Source organism: Crocodylus porosus, unplaced genomic scaffold, assembly GCF_001723895.1.
Source record: "Crocodylus porosus isolate Cpor-Errol unplaced genomic scaffold, CroPor_comp1, whole genome shotgun sequence".
NCBI lineage: Eukaryota > Metazoa > Chordata > Crocodylia > Crocodylidae > Crocodylus > Crocodylus porosus.
Genome location: NW_017728906.1, coordinates 58,528,394 through 58,550,698, shown reverse-complemented (window position 1 = coordinate 58,550,698; position 22,305 = coordinate 58,528,394). Strand labels below are relative to the sequence as shown.

The following is a 22,305-nucleotide window of genomic DNA, read 5'->3' as shown; positions in this document are numbered from 1 at the left end:
CTTGGAGGCGAGGCCAGGGCCTATGTGGCCAAAGGTCCTGGGGGGGCCACACCTGAGAGGGGAAATAGTTTCAGGGAGTGAGGTAGCCCTGAATGAGGGTGGGGTAGGCTGCCTGAATGGAGAGATCTTGGAGGGGTCCTGATAAGAGGACTGGGGCCCAGTGTGGGGCCGGTAAGAGTAGCAGCGGGATGCCATCTGCGAGGCATGGGCTGTGGTGTAGGGGAGGTATGGAGCCACAGATAGTGCTCCCTGGCATTGAAGCAAGAAAACGGGCAGCCTCCCGCCCAATTAAGATCAATTAATTAATAACAAAGAATGGCAAGCGAGAAGGCGGGCAGTTGGCCCAGGAACAGGTGGGTGGGCTAAAGGGAAATCAGCCCCAAGAAGGCCCCCTGTTACAGACAAAAACCACAGACAAGCAGTAGAGGAGCAGGTATAGATGCAGGAATTTAGGGGTATGGAGGGCAAGGGACAGGGGGCACGTGGTGGGGGGCAGGCAGCAAGTACAGGCATGGAGGGGTAGGGGACAGTGGGATAGGTGGCAGGGTGGCACAAATGCAGCAGTTGTGGGGAAGGATGAATTTAAGATGATCCTCCAATAAAAATTTATAATTTTATAAACTTATAATTTTCCATGGACAGAACCTAATTATTGTGTGGTCATCTAAAATTTCTTGTAGTCCTGCATTGAGATAAATAGTTTTTCGTGACCTGGTGTTACCTCTGTCCCCCAGTAACCTTGCTGTCTTTCTGTCTAGGTGATAGCTACTACATCATGCATTGGGATGTGGATTCCTCGCTCCACAATGTTTACAGATTTCACTGCAGCAGTGTATGTATTCTTCTTGTTTCTACTCTGAACCCTGAATTTCCTGCCTTTAAACAGCTGCTATCAGTAGATAAACATAGTTATTTTGTAAATTTAACAATTGAGTAATTTTTTAGTTTGAGGTGAAATCTCTTGGGAGCTAGTTTACAGGAGGAAGAAAATATTAAAGCAGTTCCCAGGGCTGCAATCCCCTAGCATGGGAGCTACAGTATGGAAGAACTGAGAGTTACACGATTGATCCCCCTGATTGACAGCAGCCTTGGAGCCCTGGACATCTCTCTGAATGCCATGTGGAATGAGATGCTGACCTATGATTTTTCACCATGCTTTTATTAATGACACACTGTGGAGATCTATTATTAATGGTGGCAAGTGAACCTCCAATGACTATATCAATGTAAAAATGTTCCACAGATGTCCTGATAAAAGCTCTTTGTATATGAGCTTGACAGTTCTGACATGTAAAGGGGAGAAAGAAATATGGTCTCTGTTTTCTAAAGGTAATGGTGTAGCTGTCTATGGCAGAGACCAAAAGGTTGAAATCTATAGGGGAGGGATTTTCAAAAGTGCTGGAGGGATTTGGGAGCACAGACATAAATCCTAGCACCCACTGACTGCTGGCTGAGTTTTATTAGAGAGCAGAATGAAAAAGGGTAAAAGCACAATAATACTGAGCATTATTAATTTATTAAATAATTTCTTCAGTGTAATATGTGCAAACTGTCTGTGCCTTATCTAATGCTGTTAGTGTGTAAGGTACTACAAATGTATATACAAAGAAAAAGGCATACATATGAATGACATGCAGTTAACCAATATTAATTCATATAATTGTTTATTAATACTGAATATTAATGATTCATGATCAATGTGCATGGTTATATAAATGCATATTACTACATTAATATTAACATGGATATGTATGTGCTAAGGACAATTGTGAAAGGAAGAATGTGACTCACTCACAAAATTTCTGACTGTCAGATGTAGTTGGTGTTGTTAGAATTCAGTCAACAACAGGAAAATTATAATTAAAAAAAATAGAGGTGGCATAGCCCAGTGGATAGAACACTAAGGTGGAAGCCAGAAACCCCTGCATTTTAATGCTGCTTTTTCCCCCACTCTGTTTTGAAACTTTAAGCATATCATAACTGCTCTGTGCCTTAGCATACTCCTCTTTTAAAGTGGTATTAATACCACTTCAGTGGTAGTACAAGGCAGTTGTGACACATTATTTCTGTTCAATTTGTGCTAAATACATTTACACATTGCAGGAACTCAGGTAGTGCAGATTTTTATATTTTTGGACTGGTAAAAGGTGCTTGTCTGTCGGCTTACAAGGAACATATGGCCATTTGTGTACATTTAAGGTGACATTCTTTTTTCTCCAATAGCTTTTTTGCCATTGTCATCCACAAGTTCCTACTGATGATGATTAAAGAGTGTGGAGGCCAAAACTTATTTCTCAGGCGGTTTGAGAATGATCGTTTCAAGATCAGCACAGGCCCCTTCTGTTGCTGTTGTCTTTGCCTTCCTCATGTGCGCGTCACTAGGTGAGTTTCCCTTTGAACCTGGTGCTGAAAATCAGCTACTTAGCAGTATCACATGACCAGTCACAGAACTTCCTGTTTTTTTAAAAACAAAATTGCTCTTGGTGTATTTTGAATAAGTCACCTCTGAATTTCAAGCTGTTAATAGGTGGGGCTTCTCGCTCCACAGGGGGCTGGCCAGGAACTGGGCCAAAAGTGGGGCAGGTGCTGGCAAGCCCTGTGGAAGCAAGAGAAGTCCCCATCCCTTGTGGCTCCCTACTGCCTAGGCTGACGAAGAACAGATTTGCTCCTGGTCAGCATCTACAAGTGCAGTACTGAGCAGTAACTGCACAGTTAACCATGTGCCTGTATTTACAGGTACCATCTAACTGCTAAGTAGCCTAATTTACTGCACAGTAAATGCCCCACATGTGTAGACTGTGGTGCTTTATTGCACAGTAGATTAGTCTACTGTGCAGTAAAGTGTCTCATGTAGATGTGCCCGATAACACTGAAATATTTTAATTCTAATTCTGTTTTTACAAAACTCCTCTGAAGCCAAAAAATCCAAATATTCCATTCTGATTTTTTCTGAACACTATTTCATCAAAACCAACATGTCCCTGTGAAAAGTTCTGATTTAAATTAAATGGAGCTTTTGGATGAAGCCTTCTTCCAGAAATGATTGAATTAATCCTAGTAAGGAGGTATTTCTGAATGCGTTTTAGCCCACAAGTTCTCTGGACTTTGTTTGTGGCCACAGGAAATGAAAAAGGCTATATTTGAGATTGTGTTAGCCCTGCAGTTTTTTAGAACCCTGATGGTTCAGAAACATATAAAAAGAAAAAAAATGGTAATATCTTTTATTTGACCAGACCTGAGGAAGGGCATTTTATGCCTGAAAGCTTATGTAACGTCTCTCCCAACTTTATAGTTGGTTCACTAAAAGATGTCAGCAAATAAATTCTGCTTTTTGTATAAACTCGAAGTTTACAGATGGGACAAAGTATGATATTACCTCTATGGCATGTTTTGCTTAGCAGTGTTGCCCACAGTCCACTGAGATGGGGACACCACTAGAGTTTGTATTGGCATAGGGAATGTGTGTATCTCTCTGCAGTGCTAATGACTCAGGGACTAATTGTGTAAACTGTAGAGAACTTTTTGGGAGGTGCTAAGTGCTCCCAATTTATGAGCATCAGTGGGAACAGAGGGTGCTTAGTAGGATTAAGCACCTAAAACAGACAAGACGGACAAAACGAAAACAAATGCAGTACAGTAGTCAATGAAAGGAAGAGTGGATGAGTGCAGTACAGTAGTCGATGAAAGGGATTGTTGGGCCAGGGGAGAAAAAATTCTGGGGGAAATTAACTCAAGAAGAGTTTTGGAGATGCACCATGAAGAAAACCAAGTCAAAACTATGAGAAGAATTCAATTTATAATCAGCATTTGCAAAACAAAACAAAAAACCCCTGAATTTTTATTTTACCATTTTTTCTTAAATCATTCCATTATATCTCAGACTTTAAATTTTCCATACTTTTTAATTTTGAAGGCTAAAGGTATCTATATACATACCTTAAATACCAAAGACAATAGGCAGTAAAAACAAACTAAGGCCCAAGTAAAGACATGATGGAATCTGATGTGGGATCCCCACACTTGTGTTTCTTGCCGTGCCATGTGCACGGCAGGGAGGCGTTATTGTGGGATACACATCAGATCTCATCGTGCTTTATTGCTGGCACAGGGGGAGCCTGGGATCATGATCCTGGGTTCTCCCTCCACCAACAAGTAACAGGCTTCTGCAACTGAGAGCCCTGTCAGCTGATGGAACTTCCCAGTGTGGGAGCACACCCCTGGCCACAAGTTCAATTGATGATGTGATAGGAGCCAGCACAGTTATTCCACATTTTTTGTGAAATAACTTCGTGGCTTATTCCTTGTTTGATCACACCATTCATTGCATTAACATGTAGCTGGGTGACAACATAAGATGTGATTAACTGCTTAACTGGTTAATCACATCTTAAGTATAACATGTGCCAGGGGCCTAAAAATGGGGTTAAAAAACATCCATAAGATAGTCACCCAAAATCTTATCCAGCAACTATTAATATCAGTGGAAAGGATCCTACTGACTTCGATGTGATTAATGCTCTGGGCCTGAACAATGAGAAGCTGACGGAAGTAAAGAGGACGTGGCTTTGCTATGTCTACCCTTTTTCACAAAGTATAAGTCTTCAGTATATTGACTTTTTCTCTTACTTTATGTCCTGGGCCTCTCATGTCTACAGATGAGTGAGAAAAGCCTTCTCATGGAATATTAGGATGCCCAGTCTCCAGTCTACGCTTTAGCCTCCGAACCCTCACCCCTCTTTTACATAGCATGACTTTTTTGAAATGTCACTAAGGTGGTCCAGAGCAATTTGTCTCCTCTGCCTCTGCCTGCACTTGGGAGAGAGCAAATTAGTCCTCAGAGATTTGGGGACCTAAACAGCTTGTTTTTTTATTGGCTCTGATAAGGCTGACAGATAGATGGGTTGTGCAGATAAGTATGGTAGAGGTACACAACCTGTGGAAGGAAAGGCATGACAACAGCTTTCAGTCTGCAACTAACATTCAGACAATTACCCTGTTTTTAAACCAGTCTTAAAAGCCTTTAAGAAGGCAAATTCACTAATAGGGTGACCCATCTCAAGCTTTTTCACATGTGTTCTTACTGTTTGCAGTTATTTGCAGGAGTAATATTACCACTCTAATTATTAATTATTATGTAATTATAGCTGTATTAATTGAGCAATTCAGACAAGTTCATTAATATATCACATTAAGCATTAAAAGGTAGCTTGCTGACTGCTGAGGCTTCATTAAGGAGAGTCCCTGAGGAGCTAAGGGAGCAATAGGGAAAACCTTAACAACAACAAAACAAAACAAAAAAGGAAAAAAAGGAAAAATAGAGAGGTGGGAAATAACTACAGAATAATGATGCTGACAACGAGGATACACTTGACAAAGAAGAGAGAAGCTGCAACATTCCCAGCCCCAGATTGTCCAGTATTCACTTAAAGGCAGGTCATGTATATTAGCATGCCCTTTATTAGCAAATGTATTTTCTCTTTTTCTTATTATCCTTTTTTACAACCAGCATTAACATCCAAATATTCAGATATATAGATTATGTTAAGGATACAACTTAGGCCCCTGCAAGACATTCAGGCAAAGGCATGATGGGATCTGATGCATGATCCACACAACTGCACTTCCTGCTATGCCACACGTGTCCACATCAGCTGATGGGACTCCCAGCTACAGAGGTGCACCTGGCCACACATTCAAGTAATATTGTGTCAGAAACCAGTCATAAAGTTATTCGACAAAAATGTGGAATAACTTTATGGCTTATTCCTTGTTTTAAGATGCCATTAATTGCTTTAATGTGTAGCTGGGTTGCAACTTAAGATGTGATTAATTGGTTAATCATGTCTTAAGAGTAATGTGTGGCAGAGGCATTGGACTCATGGAAGTGGGTATATTGATCGCCAGTGATAGTGTTGGAACTACATAGTGTATTGACAGTGGATATATAATTTCTTCCACCTGTGACTATGCAAAGGAGAAAAAGTAAGTGGATACTAAAGAGAGTCTACGGAAAGATGCTCTGAAAAATTATAGTTTTGTCTCCTGAGCCTGCACAACTCCTTTTCCTGGACGACTTCAAAACTGCAGATTTATTGATCAGAAACACGGAAACAGAATTCAAAAAGCCTGAGCCTGAATTGATTCTATCTTTGCAAGTTAGTCTAATCTGCAAAACTTGAACTGATTTGAAGGTGGATAGATATTCCCTTTTCATTCCAGCAGTGGGGAGGGGCATGGTGCAGATTGTTGGCCACTCCTGGGACTGTAGCATGGAGCAAAGCAGAGGGAGCTGTCAGTGGGTATGGGGCGGCAGGGCGCAGACATGTCCCCCGGGAGGGCTGTGGGCTGTGCTGGGCTCTCCTGTGGGTCACATGCTTCTGGATTTGTGCATGGGATGAGAGCAGGCTGCCACTGCTGGCTGGGGTCACCGGTGGCACTGGGCTCTTTCCAGTGCTTGTTGGGGGGACAGCAGCCAGCTCTTGTCCCACATGCAGATATGGGGGCATGCTCCACCCAGGAAGAGCCTGGCACAGCTCCACAGCCCACAGTCCTCTCAGGGGGCATGCAGCAGCAAGAGCCACCCTGCACCACCCTGTGCCACACACCCATTGACAGCTCCCCCTGCTTTACTTCCTGCTGTAGCCCCAGGAGTGGCCAATGAGCTGTGCTGCCCCCCACCACACCTCTTCACTAGTCTCCACCTTAGTCCAGTCCTTCCCCATCTCACCGCCATGGGGATGTATTATTATTTTCCCTGATTGAAACCAATTTTTTTCTTTTCTTCCTTTTAGCCTGATTTCAACCCAGTTTTTATGTAGAAGATAAACCCTGAAAAATTCCTGGAATTTTTTTTTTGAAAATAAAAACTGAAAATGTGGAATGCTAATCACCCCTAACTCAGTGTTTATTACCCCATTAAGAAAACAACAGAGGGACATTACCAGCCACCTGTTGATTCTGCCTTTGTCACAGCAGGGACCATAGCCAGCATGTGGTCTGCTAGCTAATACACAGACACCTCTCAGCAAGACAGAGGGGAGCATGGAATTCCCACTTAGCAGGGAGTGATGAGGGGGAAGAGGGGAGCAGCCTGAAAGTCTCTGCCAGAGCTGCAGCCAGGGAGCAGAGGAAAGGGGCCAGCCCTGCTGTGGAGCAGAGAATCCTGTCCAGCCCAGAGAGCATGCCAGGATGCTGGGGGTGTTTGGTTTAACTGAAACCAGGAAGGGGTGTGGGACAGACATTTCTTAAACTGGTTTGACACAAATGAGTCAAGTCTTATAGTATGTTCAACCAGGTTTATCTCAAACTGGTTTCAGCCATTTTCAAACTGGTTTATGTGCACTAAATATATGTTCTGTTACAGGTTTAAACCAATTTCTGATCACTTAAACCAATTTGTGTAATGTCTGTCCTTAGCCCAGAAACCCCCATGTGCAACATTCCTCCTGTAGACAAGAACTAAAATGCTAAGAATGTTTGCCATTAAACTTAATGCTGTCCGTGGAAGCATTGACCTCCAAGTGTAGCAGAGTTTTAGAAAACATAGCTATAATGAAGGGATTAATGGCATCTTTGTTCAAGCAACAACTACGGTGCTCTTCAGCTGACTGTAATGCAGAAGAGGACATATTATGAATGGCTTGGATCAACAGTTTACTATTGCTGTAGGGCCTAAAAATATTAATATATTACATTAATACCTTTTAATGTGAAATTTAACAAACTCTAGATGCATACTTAAGCCAGATTTTAGTCAGGCTCTAAAGTTAAGTAAAAGCTTGTGTTTCTTTTACCTGATAAAGTCTAGTGGATTTCTGTTCAAATTATTCATGAAGTGGTGACTGTGGCATGATTGTTTCCTTTTTTTTAATTCATTAGACAAACCCTGTTTTTGCTGAAGTTGGGAACCTTTCAATTAGCTTTCCTTCGACCTGTGCTAATGTTCTTATCAATAGTACTTTGGACAAATGACATCTACAACCCTTCTGATGTGAGTAAACATTCTTGGAGTTAAGACAGTCACCAACCTTGTAAACTCCATGCTGGCCAATTAGCACATAAAAGACAAAGTTCAAGTACTGTCACATAAACAGCGGGCCCAGCCCACCATTTTACTGCCTGTTGTGTTCTCACTTATACCTACCTAAATTCTGGAGAAAGTGGATGTAAAATGCTACTAAAGTTGTTGAGAACAATATCATCGTTGTAAAAAGACAAAATTTCTAAGAGAAAGGTTTGTTAGGAAGACTTCAACAAGCTTCACTCATGGAACATCTGCTTTTCAACTCATCATCTAACAAACACTCCTCTGACCTTGTGCACACATCATCTCTATAGTTACTCATTCCATAGATGGTTACATCCTGAAGGATCACCCAGTTTGTAGTAAGATCCCCTTGAATTACCTTGTCTGGGAAATTAGCTGATTCTAACTTAAGAGTTAACCTACAATGCATATCTATAGTGCAATGTAGAGATACTCCAGTACTAGAAGCAGTTTACCATAAGAGTATGGAGCTTCTATGGTTTAATAAATCCTGAAAGAGACAGTTAGCTATGTTAGTCTGAAGACAGGTCAGAAGGTAAGGCAAGCACCTTTAGGCTAAGTACAGGTAGTCAAAAAGCCTGAGGCTGAAGTGATTAGTTTAAACCTGTAACAGAACATACGTTTAGTGCACATAAACCAGTTTGAAAATGGCTGAAACCAATCTTCACAGGTTAATTTAAGCTGTGTAGCTTGAACTGATAAGCAAGTGACCAGACATTCACTTCTGAGTCTGGAAATGAAGCCACATGCCTGCAGTAACTCAGCCCAGAAGCCGGGGGACACTACAGCATACCTCCCTCCTCATCAGCAGCAGGCAGCTTGGGCCACCCACTTTTCTCGGAGGACTTTGTGGGGGACTTGCAAAGCATCCTGGGATGCTGTGGAACTCTGAGCTAACTTGAATCTGAAGGGGACCTGGGACAGAAGTTCAACAAGCTGATTTTTAACCTAAATCAGTTAAGTCTGATACTACATCAATTCAGGTTTATCTTAAACCAGTTTCAGCCATTTTGAAAGTGGTTTATGTGCACTGAACTTCTGTTGTGTTACAAATTTGAACCAGTTTCCAATCACTTACACTGGTATATGTGTAATTTCTGTCCCTAGTATAAACTAACTAAATAAGATATATATACTATATAAGATATATATATATATATTTAAAGCTAGTTTGGATGTTTCTGTAATAAAGTACAGTATGAAGTGTAGACATACCTTTGATCTTTGTAAAATATTATAGATAAAAGCATATGAATAAAGCTAAATCTGAGCTCTCTTTTGCATTGGCTCCTTCCTATTAATCTGAATGGGATAGTGAAACTCCCTGAAGGAAAGGAAATCTCTGAAAACAATTATGCCCCAGATTAAAGCACTGGAACTAACAAGTTTCCACCCAATTCAGAAAAAGGCAAATAATATTTTCAGTACACATTTTCAGAATAGCTCTTTTCATAGTCACAATAATAGTAGTATTAATAGAAAATTTTGAGGATGAAAAATACTTTTCACCTTTGGAAAGAGCCAAAGAACTGAGAGAGAAGGTGGTTAGGTTTCCCTGCAAACTTGAAAACAAAACCCCTTGTCAAAAATATTTAAAGTACTCCCCTTTAAGCTTGACTTTTGTTTGAGGGCTCTTTGGGCAAAGGATCAGAAAGGATTGAATGTTGGCACTAAGTCTAGGAAAAACTGCCACTATTTATACCTCCTGACAGTGTTGCATGTCTTAGAAGAACCTGCACTACAACACATGATGCTTCTGAGGTGTCATTCTGGGTGTGATCTTGTGAGCAACAGCAACTCCCACTGTTGTGGGCAGTTGAGAGTGCTCAAGTCCTTGAAAGATCCACCTTGCCAGAACCTACCAGATTTGCAGGCCCTTGACAGGTTGATGAGATAATACTGTGCTATGCACTATTGCTTCAGTTGGTTTTGTGGTCTGAACAGTTTTCAGAACAAATTGTTGCAGCCTCTGCATTTATTTTCCATAAAAAGAGAAACAAATATTTTAATTCTTTCATTCTCTTTAGTACTATCTCTGGCTTGAGACAGGAAAAGTTATGCCATGTCTAATCCATGTACCTGTTTAATTTGCTTTCAGTTATCTCCCAAAGGAGCTGCAATATGGCTTAACTGCTTCATTGGGGTCATTACAATTATCGCTCTGTGGCCAATTGGAATCATGTTTCAAAGAGTTAGGGTTCTCCTAAACTGTAAGAAGATCATCCCTAAATTTGCACTTTATCAGGTGAGAAATCTAACATTTCAATTTAGAATTTCCCAGCGTTGGCTTTAAAAGATGGGCAGAGCTGTGGAACAATACGTAGTGATTGCTGTGCTTTGTTACTGTTTGCATTATGACACTGTTTTCCTTGGCCATTCTACACACATAGTACTATATAAGAAATGATAAAAAATATTGGCTGGGAACCACTAAGAAATAGAGAGTAATGCTAAACAGGCTAGCTTAAATTTTGACCTGCTGCATCCAGACAAGTGTGGATGTGTGCTATGTGGCCCCACAGACGCATCTGCAGTGCCACACACTGCACATGCAGGCATTCTTTCCACTGCTACCTTGCAGCTTGGCGGGGGGGATGGGGTTATGACCTTAGGAGATCCTGGGGTAAAAAAAAATCCATGCCAAAAAAAAAGCAGTGTGGTGCATATGGCAACAGGACATGCTGCCCAGAACAGGAGCCTGGCCAGCTGGACGCCAGGTAAGGCTGCTGGGGCCAGAATAGTTGATGGCCCCAAACTCCCCTACCCCACCCAGGGTAACCTGACATGCTCCAGAGCGTGTGGCATAAGCGTTCCCCCAGCCCAAGCTGTGCTGCTGCTACTTGTTAGGGCTGTGCGAAATAGCACCATTTTGTTTCAACTTCCATTTTACCATTTCAACAGGACAGTGTTTCATTTCAAGTTTCATTTAGTTTTGAAAGCACTGTTCCATTTTGTTTTGTTTCATCTAAACTGTTTTGCTGTTTTGACGTTGTTTCGATACATTTTACCTGTAGGCTATAATGGGAAAGCACAAAGCTACCTATAACTTTGTCATTTTGTGGCAGATTTAGATTAAAACAACAGGGATAGTAACCTCCTCTCAGGTATGAAGTCTGCCAAGTGTCAAGGACATAAGTGCAGGGGTTTCTGGGAAACTGCACCTCAAAGTCTTGAAAGCAAAACTCACGTCATTTGTAAGTGTGAAGGCACAGGGGGTGAAAACAGGCTTTGTGGCCCTCAGCAGGCCCTTGCTGAGGCCAACAAAGCCTGCCAAGTTTCAAGGAGATAGGTACAGCGGTTTCTGGGAACCTGCACCTCAAGCTGCTGACAAGCAAAAGTCGTGACATGGGTGACACTGTGTGTGTGTGTGTGTGTGTGTGTGAAGGCATGCCTTACCTGGCACTGGGGCCTCTGCACAACACAGTAGTGTGCCCTAAAGAGGTCTTCTCCTCCCCTACAGCCTCAGTCCAGTCCACCACTTTAAATGACAACAGGTAATAACTTAGTAAGCAGCACAGTAGCACCAGCAGAATCTCAGACAGCCAAAACAGTCACAGTAAATATCAGAACAGTCCTTCCCCCCTCTTCCCCCTCCCTCTCTTTACTTTCTGTTTCCCTGCAGGCAAGCCCAGCTTTAGCTTTGAAATTCAAAGCATTTTGAAATGTTTCAACTGCCCTTGTTTTGTTTTGATGGTTTTGAAGCCCTTTGTTTCATTTCAATTTCACTGTTTCGAGCTCGAAACAAGTCAAAACAGTGTCAAAATGAAACAGCTGGTGAAATTTCACACAGCCCTACTACTTGTCCCTGGGGAAACAAATGCACATGCTCATCTGGGGACAGCCGCAGAGTTTATTCTGTACTGGACTGGGTGAAATTACATTTGATTCAGGATTTGTGACATCCATCCACTACTTTTGGATGTTGGTGTAATGCCAATTGCTCCAGTGCAGATGTGTTGTCTGTCTAGGCCACCTGTGCATATTAGAATTTAACTGGTGCAACTTGTCCTCACTAGAGGTTTGCATTCATGGAGCTGCATCAGTACAGCTACACCAGAAGCAGAGAAGGCCTAAATCCTTGAACAGCAGGTAATGTTACACCCAGCTGACTATGGCTGAGTCTAACAGTCCACTTGATATCAGAGGGAGGTGCATATTGGGTCCTTAATGCCCCCTCACAAGTACATGCCGCTACATGGCCAAGCATCACCTAGACACCATCCAGTTTTTTCAGTGATGGTTCTGTTAGTAATATTTTCCAAACTAGTTCACTAGAACCAGACTCACTGGAGTCAGTCTGTACATTCACATCATCAAGGAATTAAAAACTATTTCAGGCTAATAAATCAGTAATGCCCTACATGGGCCTTCTACATGTTTCAGATGCTCACTAAGATATATAGATAAAGTCAGCACAGTGACCAGATGTATTCCAAGTGTACAAGCAGTTGTGTATGTTTAAAAAATCCTGTATTAGACAAGTCTTTTTCATGATGGCTTACAATCTACTCAGACCAAAGAAGGGCTCTTTTCTGATCTTCATAACTGTAAGGGAACTACTGTTGGTAGTGAACAATGGATCTGGGACCATGTTTTGCATGGTCAGGCCATGAAGAGTTTATAAACTCCTCAGCACAAGGCTTGTCTCTTTTTCCATTGTCCAAGCATTATCAGTGATAAATAGTAAATAGGATAATGTGTGTTTTGTGGGAATTGAATTGCCAGAGGAATTCAGATCATCTTACCTGTGCAATGCATTTGATAATTTTATACTGAAGCACAGATTTTCCTACCTTCAGGATTATCAGTTCTTGAAAAGGTACCTGATTTTTTATTGTCTTTTCAATGACCTTAACAACTCCCCAACTTTCCACATCTGTTTGCTTTATTATTTTGGGAGACAAGATAGGAATAGGGGGAGACAAGATGCACTTGCTATAAATAAATGCAAAGCTACATCTCAGATAGAAATATGACCTCAGATAAATATCACCTCAGAAACTCCTCCTTGGTGGTGGTGAAAAGTTCTGATCCAAAATCATCCAAAATCACACAGGCCAAGAGCAGTACATGGAAGATTTATGTGTGTTTGTGCTTCTATTTGTATATGCATGTGAATAAATGTATATGCACATACATACATATATAGTGGGATTGGCAAAAATGCTAGGTGTCCCTTTTAAGTACAGGTGCCTATCTTGTTTAGCTACTTTGGCTGTATATAGGTGTGCTGGTTTGCGTTCTAATTTGAACGCATCAGAGCAGACTCGCTTAATAGATTTGATTAATCTAATTAGTGTGCTGTAGTGTCACCTCATTGCCATGGGCAACTGGTGCCGCCTGATCTGGGGGGGCACCAGTGGCCAACTGCCACCGCTAGCGGAAGTGCTGGCTGCAAACTTGGAAGTGCTACTAGCGCTTCTCTCAGCACCCCCACATTCTCACGGGGTCACCAGCCATTGCCCCCCCACTCCCTGACCAGCAAGGACCAATCTCGGGGGAGGTCACGTGCTCCCCTATGTGTTGCCTATGATCATTGCCATGTATATTAATCTCCCCTGTGTTTCAAAATGCTCATGGGGGTGCTTTAACTAAACCTCACTGAATGAGCTTTAGTTAAAGTGCTGCCATGCCCATTTTGAAATGGGGGGAGGAAGGGAGGGAGCTTAGTACACGTGCTAGTGAGCCATTTTAATTAGAGCAGCTGTTCAGGAACCACTCTAAAATACTCTTCTCCCTCTTCCAAGCAAGTGTATATGCAGCCTTTCATAAATCTCACTAGGGATGTGTTTGCAATGGCCAACGGAGCTTGGGAAGAAAGGGTAGGGTAATATTTATGTGCTTGAACTAACGCTCATGGTGTGGACACAGGTACATTTGGAGTCCTTTCAGAAGGGGAACCTTGCAAAAGGGCAGCAGCTGTTACCTTGTAATTGTTATGTGTGAACAAGCTGAGACTGATTTGGAGGTAGGGAAGCAACTCAGCACTGGTTCCTCCAAGGTTTATCTCGGCACATTTTGCTACACTTGAATCATTCTCAGCTCATTAACATGTAACAATTAGAATGGAACAGCTAATCAGCTAATGCCTTTTTGAAAGTTTTCCAAATGTATGTGGTGTCCAGTAAATTTGGATTAGTCACCCGGGAGCAGGCCTACAGTGTTATATAGAGTATAAACATGCAGAGACATGCACAAACATGCAAAGAGTCTCTCTGCCAAAAAAGCTGCTCCTCTTATAGCTGAACAGGAGTTAACAGTTGTCACGATCAGACCACAGGAATCAGGCACAATTTCCTGTCCTGGTGTGAGGCAAAAAAAAAAATCCCTTTCCCCTGTTAAAGGAGTGTACCAGCTAAAAACTAGAGTACTAGTAAGCCTGTTTTATATTATTATTTTTATTTTCATTTGATATTCAGCAGTAAATTTTGCTCAAAGCCCTCATTGTAAATCAAGACATATTATGGCCCTAGACTGCAAGGGGGAGGCAGAACACTTTAGAAGAAAAAAACAACGCAGGGTGGATCCAGGGAGGGAGGAGATGCACTGGTACACTTGCACCTCTCTCTGGCCGTTGCTTCACCTAAATTTTAAAGCCAACTGCCCAGCAGTGGCAGCAGTATTTCCAGTCGGGCAGTGCTGAGGGAGCCATTTGACATAATAGCTCAATATAATTTACCTGATTCCTTCTAAACTCTTCATTCAGTAGGTGTTAATGATCCTCTCTTCCTCTTCTACCAATCCAGCTGTCCCTTGTTCTGCAAGACTGCTGTCTGTTAGCTGCTCCTGATAATGAAGCTTCTAGCTCTGCAGATTGTTTTTAACTCATTCTGGTGAAGTCATGTTTGTTTTTGCTTCAATCTTAAACTGAATAATACAGCCCTAGGCCCCTAGTGTATTAGCAAAGCTTCTTGTTTCTTTTTACCTGGAGAAAAATCAGTTAATTTTATATGTGATGAATGATGATGCACTTTTTCAATATTCTAGATTTGCCTACGCTGCAACATTATCATGTTCCAGAGATTTATTATCCAGAACAGACCATCTTCGGAGTGCAGGGGATGGGAAGAGGAGAAAAATGAGTTGCAACATGTTTATTACTCAGGCAGTATAAATATACTGAAATGTATCTCTTTGCTTAGGTAATTAAAGCATCTGTATCCTTCTCTCTGTCTTTCTCTGCAGTTCATCCTCATTCTGAGCCAGCTCCAGGCAGCTATCCTCAATATTTTGGCCGTACACAGAATTATTCCTTGTGCACCACCACTCCCCTCTTCAGTCAGAGCAGCTTGTAAGTTCTTGTGGATGGGGTGGGGTTATTTTCTATTTCCTTAAACCAGTATTTGTTTAGATGCAGGGCGCTGACACAAGTGATATTTTGTCTCATAATTGGCCCCCTGACAGAAGAGCATGGCTGCAGAGCACTTTAAAAGTGCCCAATAATCTGAATGGGTTCAAATGAAGGTGTTCTGAAGTGAAGCGCCTTCATTAACTTCTGTCAGCATGCACCAGGGGCAGGGCTGGGCTGATGTAGCCCACCCTACCCCCAGTGCTGTCTTCAGAATGGGAGGGGGAAAAGGGAGGGGAGGGAGTTTTATCTGGGGTGTGCCCAGCCTGTACTGGAGTGTGGGGTGGGTGGATTGGAGCCCCCCCAGTGTGGAGGGGGAGGAGGGGCTCCAATCCACGCACCTCACCCTCCCGCACAGGCTGGGCAAACCCCAAACCAAGCTCCCTCTCCCTCCCTTCGTCCCCTCCCATTCTAAAGACAGCACCAGAGCTGGAGGCTTGCGGGGGCAGGGGGATAGGGTGAAGCAACTGCAGACACGCAGGCAGTCCAAACTGGAACTCAATCCCCCGACCCATCAGACCCAACAGCGAATGTCTCTTGGGTTGTGAAGAGCACTGTAACAAATGGCAAAGTGCCATGAATTACAGTGGGGAGCTGCATGTCCATCAGCACCCTCAGTGTAGCTAGCTCTAATGTGTGGCTTGCAATGTTTCGTGTTTTTCATAAAATTTATTTCCTGAATGATGTCGGTACTTGTTTAGTTTAGTTTAGTTTAGTTTAGTTTAGTTCAGTTTTAAATGAAAGCTGAGATTTTCATGTCTGTTCATCTCACTCTCATGGTCACAAAGAAAAACTTGCGAATGCAAAATACTAAAGATTCAGAGACCATGTGACAAAACTGGTTTTTTCCCCCCTCAAAATGTCTTGATTGTCAAGACAGCTTTTTTGGTGGGGCCTGGCTCATGGTTTTAAAATTCTGAAAAATGATTACTGATTTGGGTGTCAAGCTTTGAGAGATGTTCAAAGGTCAGATCTTCACAGAGAGTAGAGCGGCAGCTTTTTAAATAGCTGGCCTCTTTGACAGGTTTCTTAAATTGGGTACCCAAAATTAGTAGTCACCACCTTATATGATATACCAGTCTGTTGGGAAGTAAAATATGTATTTAATGGACTACTTTTCACAAGCAGCAAAACACTTTGCAGAGATATAAACCATTATGCATGAGAATTAAGGACCTGATCCTACAAGGTACTCAGTGCCTACAACTCTCAGGGAAATCACTGAGAATTAGGAGAGATTAGCATTTTGCAGAATAGCGCCTGATAAACATGAGTCAGGGTTTTAAATTGAATACTTAGCATAAGATCTAATCAGTGTGGGACCTTCAGTAAAAAAGTTGTATTGTAACAATAAGAATTCAGAATAAAAAATATTATGATGTGATGGTGATTGAACAAAGGTGGATCCTGGGGGGCCAGCAAGGAGGTCATTAAACTAATCTAGCTGTGAGACAGGGAACTGATGCACATACAGTAGCTAGGTAGATTTGGGCTTCTGAGATGTTTAACAAACAACAGTGACAAATTTTAGTAACAGAATCAATGTGGAGATGAAAAGTAAATCAGAGCCGTAGATCAGCACCAGAATTTCACAGAAACAGAACAGACCTACCCAAAACCACCTCAAGCCTGATGTTTGGGACAGAGCACTGTGCTAACAAGGGTGGTCCAAAATCATGGGAAGAAAACCCTTATTTTAGTAAGTTCCAAATATTTTGTTTTTACCATAATTTCACCATAATTTTGTTTCACCATAAAGCAAAGGTGCATTAAATCCAAAGCCTGTCGCAGAGCTGGGATGTGATTATGCCATTGTCCTGCAGAAGAACCCTAGACCAGGGCTGCTTGTACATGTGACAGGGGTTTAGTTCTCCCTAAATTGAAGTGGTGGGTTTTTAATTGGTGAGTTTTTACTTGTGTCGATTTAAAAACCCATTGTTTCAATTTAGGGACTTCCCTTACTATGACAGAACAGTGATGCCCCCTGTCAGCTCACACTTCCTCCCTCGCCACTATGGGCAGCTCTGCCAGGAAAAAAAAAAGTGGTGAGGGGCCTGATCCTTTTTTCCCCTGGAGCCTGCCCCCCTCTCCCACGACCCGGGGGTCAGCTGCTGGTGGGCCCTGAGCTGTGGGGGGCCCCAGACCTACCCTCTACAGCGGCAGTGCCCCTCCAGGCAGCACCCGCCCACTAGGACTGCACCTGGTCATGGGAGAAGCAGGCAGGCTCCATCAGGAGGGGGGAAGTGGGCCTCTTGTTGCTATTTTTTTTCTTGGTGGAGCCTGCTCATGTAGCAGGACTGGCCAGATGGGGGGCTAGTGGGCGGGTGCTGCCCTGGGTTGCAGGCAGCACCTGCCAGATCCAATGGTGCACGGGGCCCCGAAAGCCCAGGCATGCTCAGGGAAGCTTGGGCTTGGTGGGCTTCCAGCACCCCCTGCACCTTCCCCGCCACCTTCCCGCTACCTGGGACTGCCCAGGAATGGGCTGGTTTGCCTCTGGTCAGTGCAAGAAGGTGGGAGGAGGGCAGCTGGGTATGCTGATGGCTGGAGAAGTCAGTGGGGATGGTGCACAGGGCGCTGGAAGCCTGCCAAGTCTGAGCTTCCCTGAGCACACCTGAGCTTCCAGCACCCTGAGCACCACTGCAATTTGTTACATAGCAAACGAAAATACATCCAATGTGTTTTACTTTGCTACGTAAAAAAGTCACTTAAGTGAAATGCGAGACCACATGCATACAGCGTGACAAAATTGAAATGAAATACACTGCTGCAGGTGTAAACATGGATGACATTGAAGTGGTGCAAAAGGGCAATTAAGCCACTTTAAAGGACAACTTTGTCATGTGTACAAGTGCCCAGGACTCCCAGCTGAAACTCTACCCAGAAATGGGAGAAAATGACAGCAAGTACCCATGAGCTGCCTCCTCTTCATCCTTAGGTGAAGGGAATGGGGCAAGGACCCAGCCTAGCCCAAGAAAGAAAGTAGCATTTGCTAGGGCTGAGTTTGCCTGGGCACACAGATGGTGTACTGATTTGACACCCCCTAACCCCAAAAGCAATCAGCTTTCTGTAGCTGATTTCTGTAGCTCTCTTGTACTAATACTGCAAGTACTGCACAGCTTCTGCTGGGAAACTTCCTAGGGCAGAGAGGGGCACATTTTTTCAGATGAAGTTTATTTACTGGAAAAAATTTGGGGTTGACTCAAACAATTCTCAAATTCATGCTTAAAAATACAGAAAATTTAAATACCGCATTTTTCACATTCTCTAGCTGGAATATTTATATTTTTTTCAGCCTGAAACAAAAAAATCGTTTTGAAACAGGCCTAAATTTCTTTCTAAAAAGGTAAAAAACAATAAAACCTTAAAAGAAAACTTTCATTTCAAGTTGCATGAAATATTTGAGATGACTAACATATTTTTTCCCATTTTTAGATTCACACATTAAAGCAAAAATTCAATTATTGGCGCATCTCTATGACTGTGTGTGGTACATGAATGAGCAATTTGCCAGTCTCGTGAAGGTGGTGATAAACTGAACTTACTCTTCATTTCTGATTTCCCTTTTTTTCTTTTGGCAGATATGAATCAACAGCTCCTTATCATGGAAATGTTTCTGATAACTCTGATCTCCAGGGTGGTCTATAGGAAAAGATACAATGACCTGGAACTTCCAGAATGTACTAACCAGGAAACTGTGGATGACAAACCAATCACCAAAGTCAACCTGAATGGGCAAGTTATTGGAGATAGGTCCATAAAGGTTTAAAACGGTGGATGTGCTCCTGTCTTATGAGAGCTGGACAATGCTTGTAGTCCTGCTTCAGTTTATCCTGGGATTGGTCAGAATTGTGACCAGTGTCCATGCACTACTTGGGGAGATGCCATTGCAGCTTTTATATCTTTGTATTGAAAATAGCAGATCTTCATGTTGAAACAACTCTGGCAAATACATTTGACCTATGCAGGAAGGACCAAAAAATGGAAGCATATCCCTTTCCTTATCTTCCAGAGATGAAAAGAGAGCAGGTTTTCAGTCTCTACATAATTTCCTATTGTTTGATCACCCTCAGCTTGATTAAATTATTCAGTTTAGCTATGAACTGATACAAGACATTGTTACATAGTAAATATTCATGCAAAGAGCCAACAGTAGTTAATTCAGACTTATTGTCTTTTCATGTCTCTTGTTTCTTTCCCTTGTCGCATGTGGCTTGGAATACTCTCATTCTCTTTGTCTCTACCTGATTTTCCAGTATATTGGATACCTTGCTTTCTCCTTTCACATCCATCCTCAATTCTTACTATTTCTAGCAAGATTACAATAGCTAGTGGACCTTATTAAATGCACTGCCACACACACATACTATAAACCTCAACAAAACCTGCTTATATTGTCCACCTACATAGTTACCAAGCTCTTCGGAAGGGAGAGCTGTCACTTTACCTGCAACTCTTCCATCTGTGAGCAATTTGTTACCATTCACAAATATTCAGAAGTCACTAATTGTAGATGGTAGTGTGGTCTGTTGAATTGGCCACTGGACTGAGAGGCAAAAGACAAGGGTCCTGTTGTTTGCTCTGTCACTGATCTGAGGTATCATGCTGGGCCTCAGTTTCTTCATCTACAAAATGGGAATAATGACATTTTGTGAAATGTTTGAGACCTTTGTGTAAAAATATTACTATAAAATAAATATAGATAGAGCAGGTCCCTTTTGCAACCCCCCCTCCAAAAAACCTGAACCAGCCTGAAAATTAATGGGACATAGATATTTATTAGAATCTTTAGGCCAAATTCTTTTATCACTTAAACCTGCCAGTTAACCACATTAAAATAAGGTTCCTTTTTTTACAAGGAATCTTTAGAAACCAAGGTTTTTGGAAGAAGCTAATGGCTCCATTTTGATTTAGTGTAAGTTCTGACATGATTAACATTTTAAAAGGGTCAGGCTTCATGTTCGTCAGGAATTCAGAGGCAGCACTTTGCACTAAAACTCAGTTTGAGCTTGCTCTGATTTTTGAGAAATCTATTTCATTCAAACTGGACATTAATGCTTTGGACATGTCAGCAATAGGAAAATGTATCATGTTAGAAAATGTTAACTAATATGTCTTATTATATGATGTACAACTTTGCCTCTAGTGTAAAATTAGGCAAATGGTTCTTTTTTGATTATGGGCAATTCAAAATAAACCTTTTTTGTTTTCATTTTGGGTTGATTTTTTTTTTTTTTTTTTTTTTTTACAAAAAAATCTAGGTTAATCAAAAGGTTATTTTTGGATCAAACATTTTGGATCAAAATTTGTTTTTTAATCTTTTAAGATCAAAAGAACAATTAAATGCAATTTACAAATGAAAAGTTGTTTCAGTATTTTCAGAATATTTTAAGCATGTTTTCCTAAATGAACAATTTGACCAACTAAAACACAATTACAAAATATTTCAGTGTTGCTGAATCTGCAAGTTTCTTCAGTAATGAAGTTTTGGTTGAAAGCTTTCATTCAACACTAGACTATCCTACTAGGTTTAATTTTGTTTGACTAACACATTTTAAACATTTATGCATATTATGTTCAGAAGTATGTTAAATATACATAGGCAATAATGTTCCCATGTCTGTAATGTAGTACTTATCCATGTAGGATAATATTTGATAGTGTTTTTACAATGGGTTGGGCAAGTGAATGGCTAGAACTGTGAGGGAAATTAAATATTGGGAAAATTGACTATCTAGAGTCCACAATGTGCTCCTGATATATGGGAAACAGTTTAATTATTAGTGATGATCAAAGAAAAAGTGTGATTTTAAAAAAAGGTTTGGAAATTATGGCAAAAATTGTGGGTGGTTTTGTACATTAAATTAAATATCTTTCAGTATTTGTTCAGTGGGACCCATTGTTTACAATTGTTGCAAATAATGGATCAAGCTCCTAATGTTGCTAGGTTTTAAAAGTTCGATCATGTATAAGAAACAGGTAGAGAAACAGAACTATTTTAGTTCTTCCCCAACACAGTTTAGGAGTGCTATCTGAGCAAAGCAATAATTGACATTGGCCCTGCATTTGATGTACCTACTATGTGGACAAAAGGTTTAATTTCCCATCTAGCATCTGTCACATCACTGAAACATTTATTAAAATGCATTTTAAAACAATCAGTGTGAACATAGTTCAATCATGTGTGTCACTTTAGCTATTATGCTTTTAGGGAGATATTTAATGCTTGTACTTACTAGTCATCTGTCATATTTGAAAAGGAAAATGTAATGGTCAGGTAATGATTGGCAGGTAGACCTTTCAGCTGTCAGCTAAGAAGACACTTCTGATACACTCTTTCCAGTCACTAAGGTCCCAATTATGAAAGCAAATGATTATATAGAACCCTATACTTATATAAAAAAAAATATAGGGTTATATATGGTTATAATATTAAATGTTATAATGTGAAAAATAAAAATGTATATGTTTATATATGTGTGTGTGTTTATATGTGTGTATGTATATACACACACATGTTCCTTATGTTTACATATAAACATATTTTATTTTTAACCTTTTAAAAAATACTATTAAAAAATGACATGATGCATTCTCTTATTTTTGCAATCTGGCTTTTCTCTCTAAAGTTTGATGCCGAGGTTTGTTTCCTTCTAACATTAAGAGGTTCTTCTTCCTCATTCTGGTAATGATCACTTTCCAACTACTAAAGAAGTTGTGTTTTCAGCTGTGTGATATTGTGTGATGTTAAAGGTTTACAAATAATACAATATCAAAGCTCACTAAGCTGGAAAGTGACTACACTTCAAAATATGAGTCAAATTTTATACAACTGCCATAAAATGATATGTCTTGGAGGAGCTCGTGACCACATGCCATGCAGACTTTAGATAGGATAAGGGAGGATAAAGGT

General features: G+C 41.2%; 1 protein-coding gene across 1 annotated transcript in view; it reads left to right on the top strand.

Annotated features, from left to right (window-relative positions):
• Nucleotides 1-21,560, top strand: part of LOC109305962 (organic solute transporter subunit alpha-like) — a 34,155-nt gene extending 12,595 nt beyond the window's left edge. The window contains exons 3-8 of the mRNA XM_019529159.1: nt 759-832; nt 2,224-2,382; nt 7,879-7,990; nt 10,146-10,292; nt 15,233-15,338; nt 18,974-21,560. Coding sequence (XP_019384704.1) covers nt 759-832; nt 2,224-2,382; nt 7,879-7,990; nt 10,146-10,292; nt 15,233-15,338; nt 18,974-19,161 — 786 coding nt within the window. The 3' untranslated portion in view covers nt 19,162-21,560. The remainder of the gene's footprint in view (nt 1-758; nt 833-2,223; nt 2,383-7,878; nt 7,991-10,145; nt 10,293-15,232; nt 15,339-18,973) is intronic.
• The last annotated feature ends 745 nt before the right edge of the window (nt 21,561-22,305 follow it).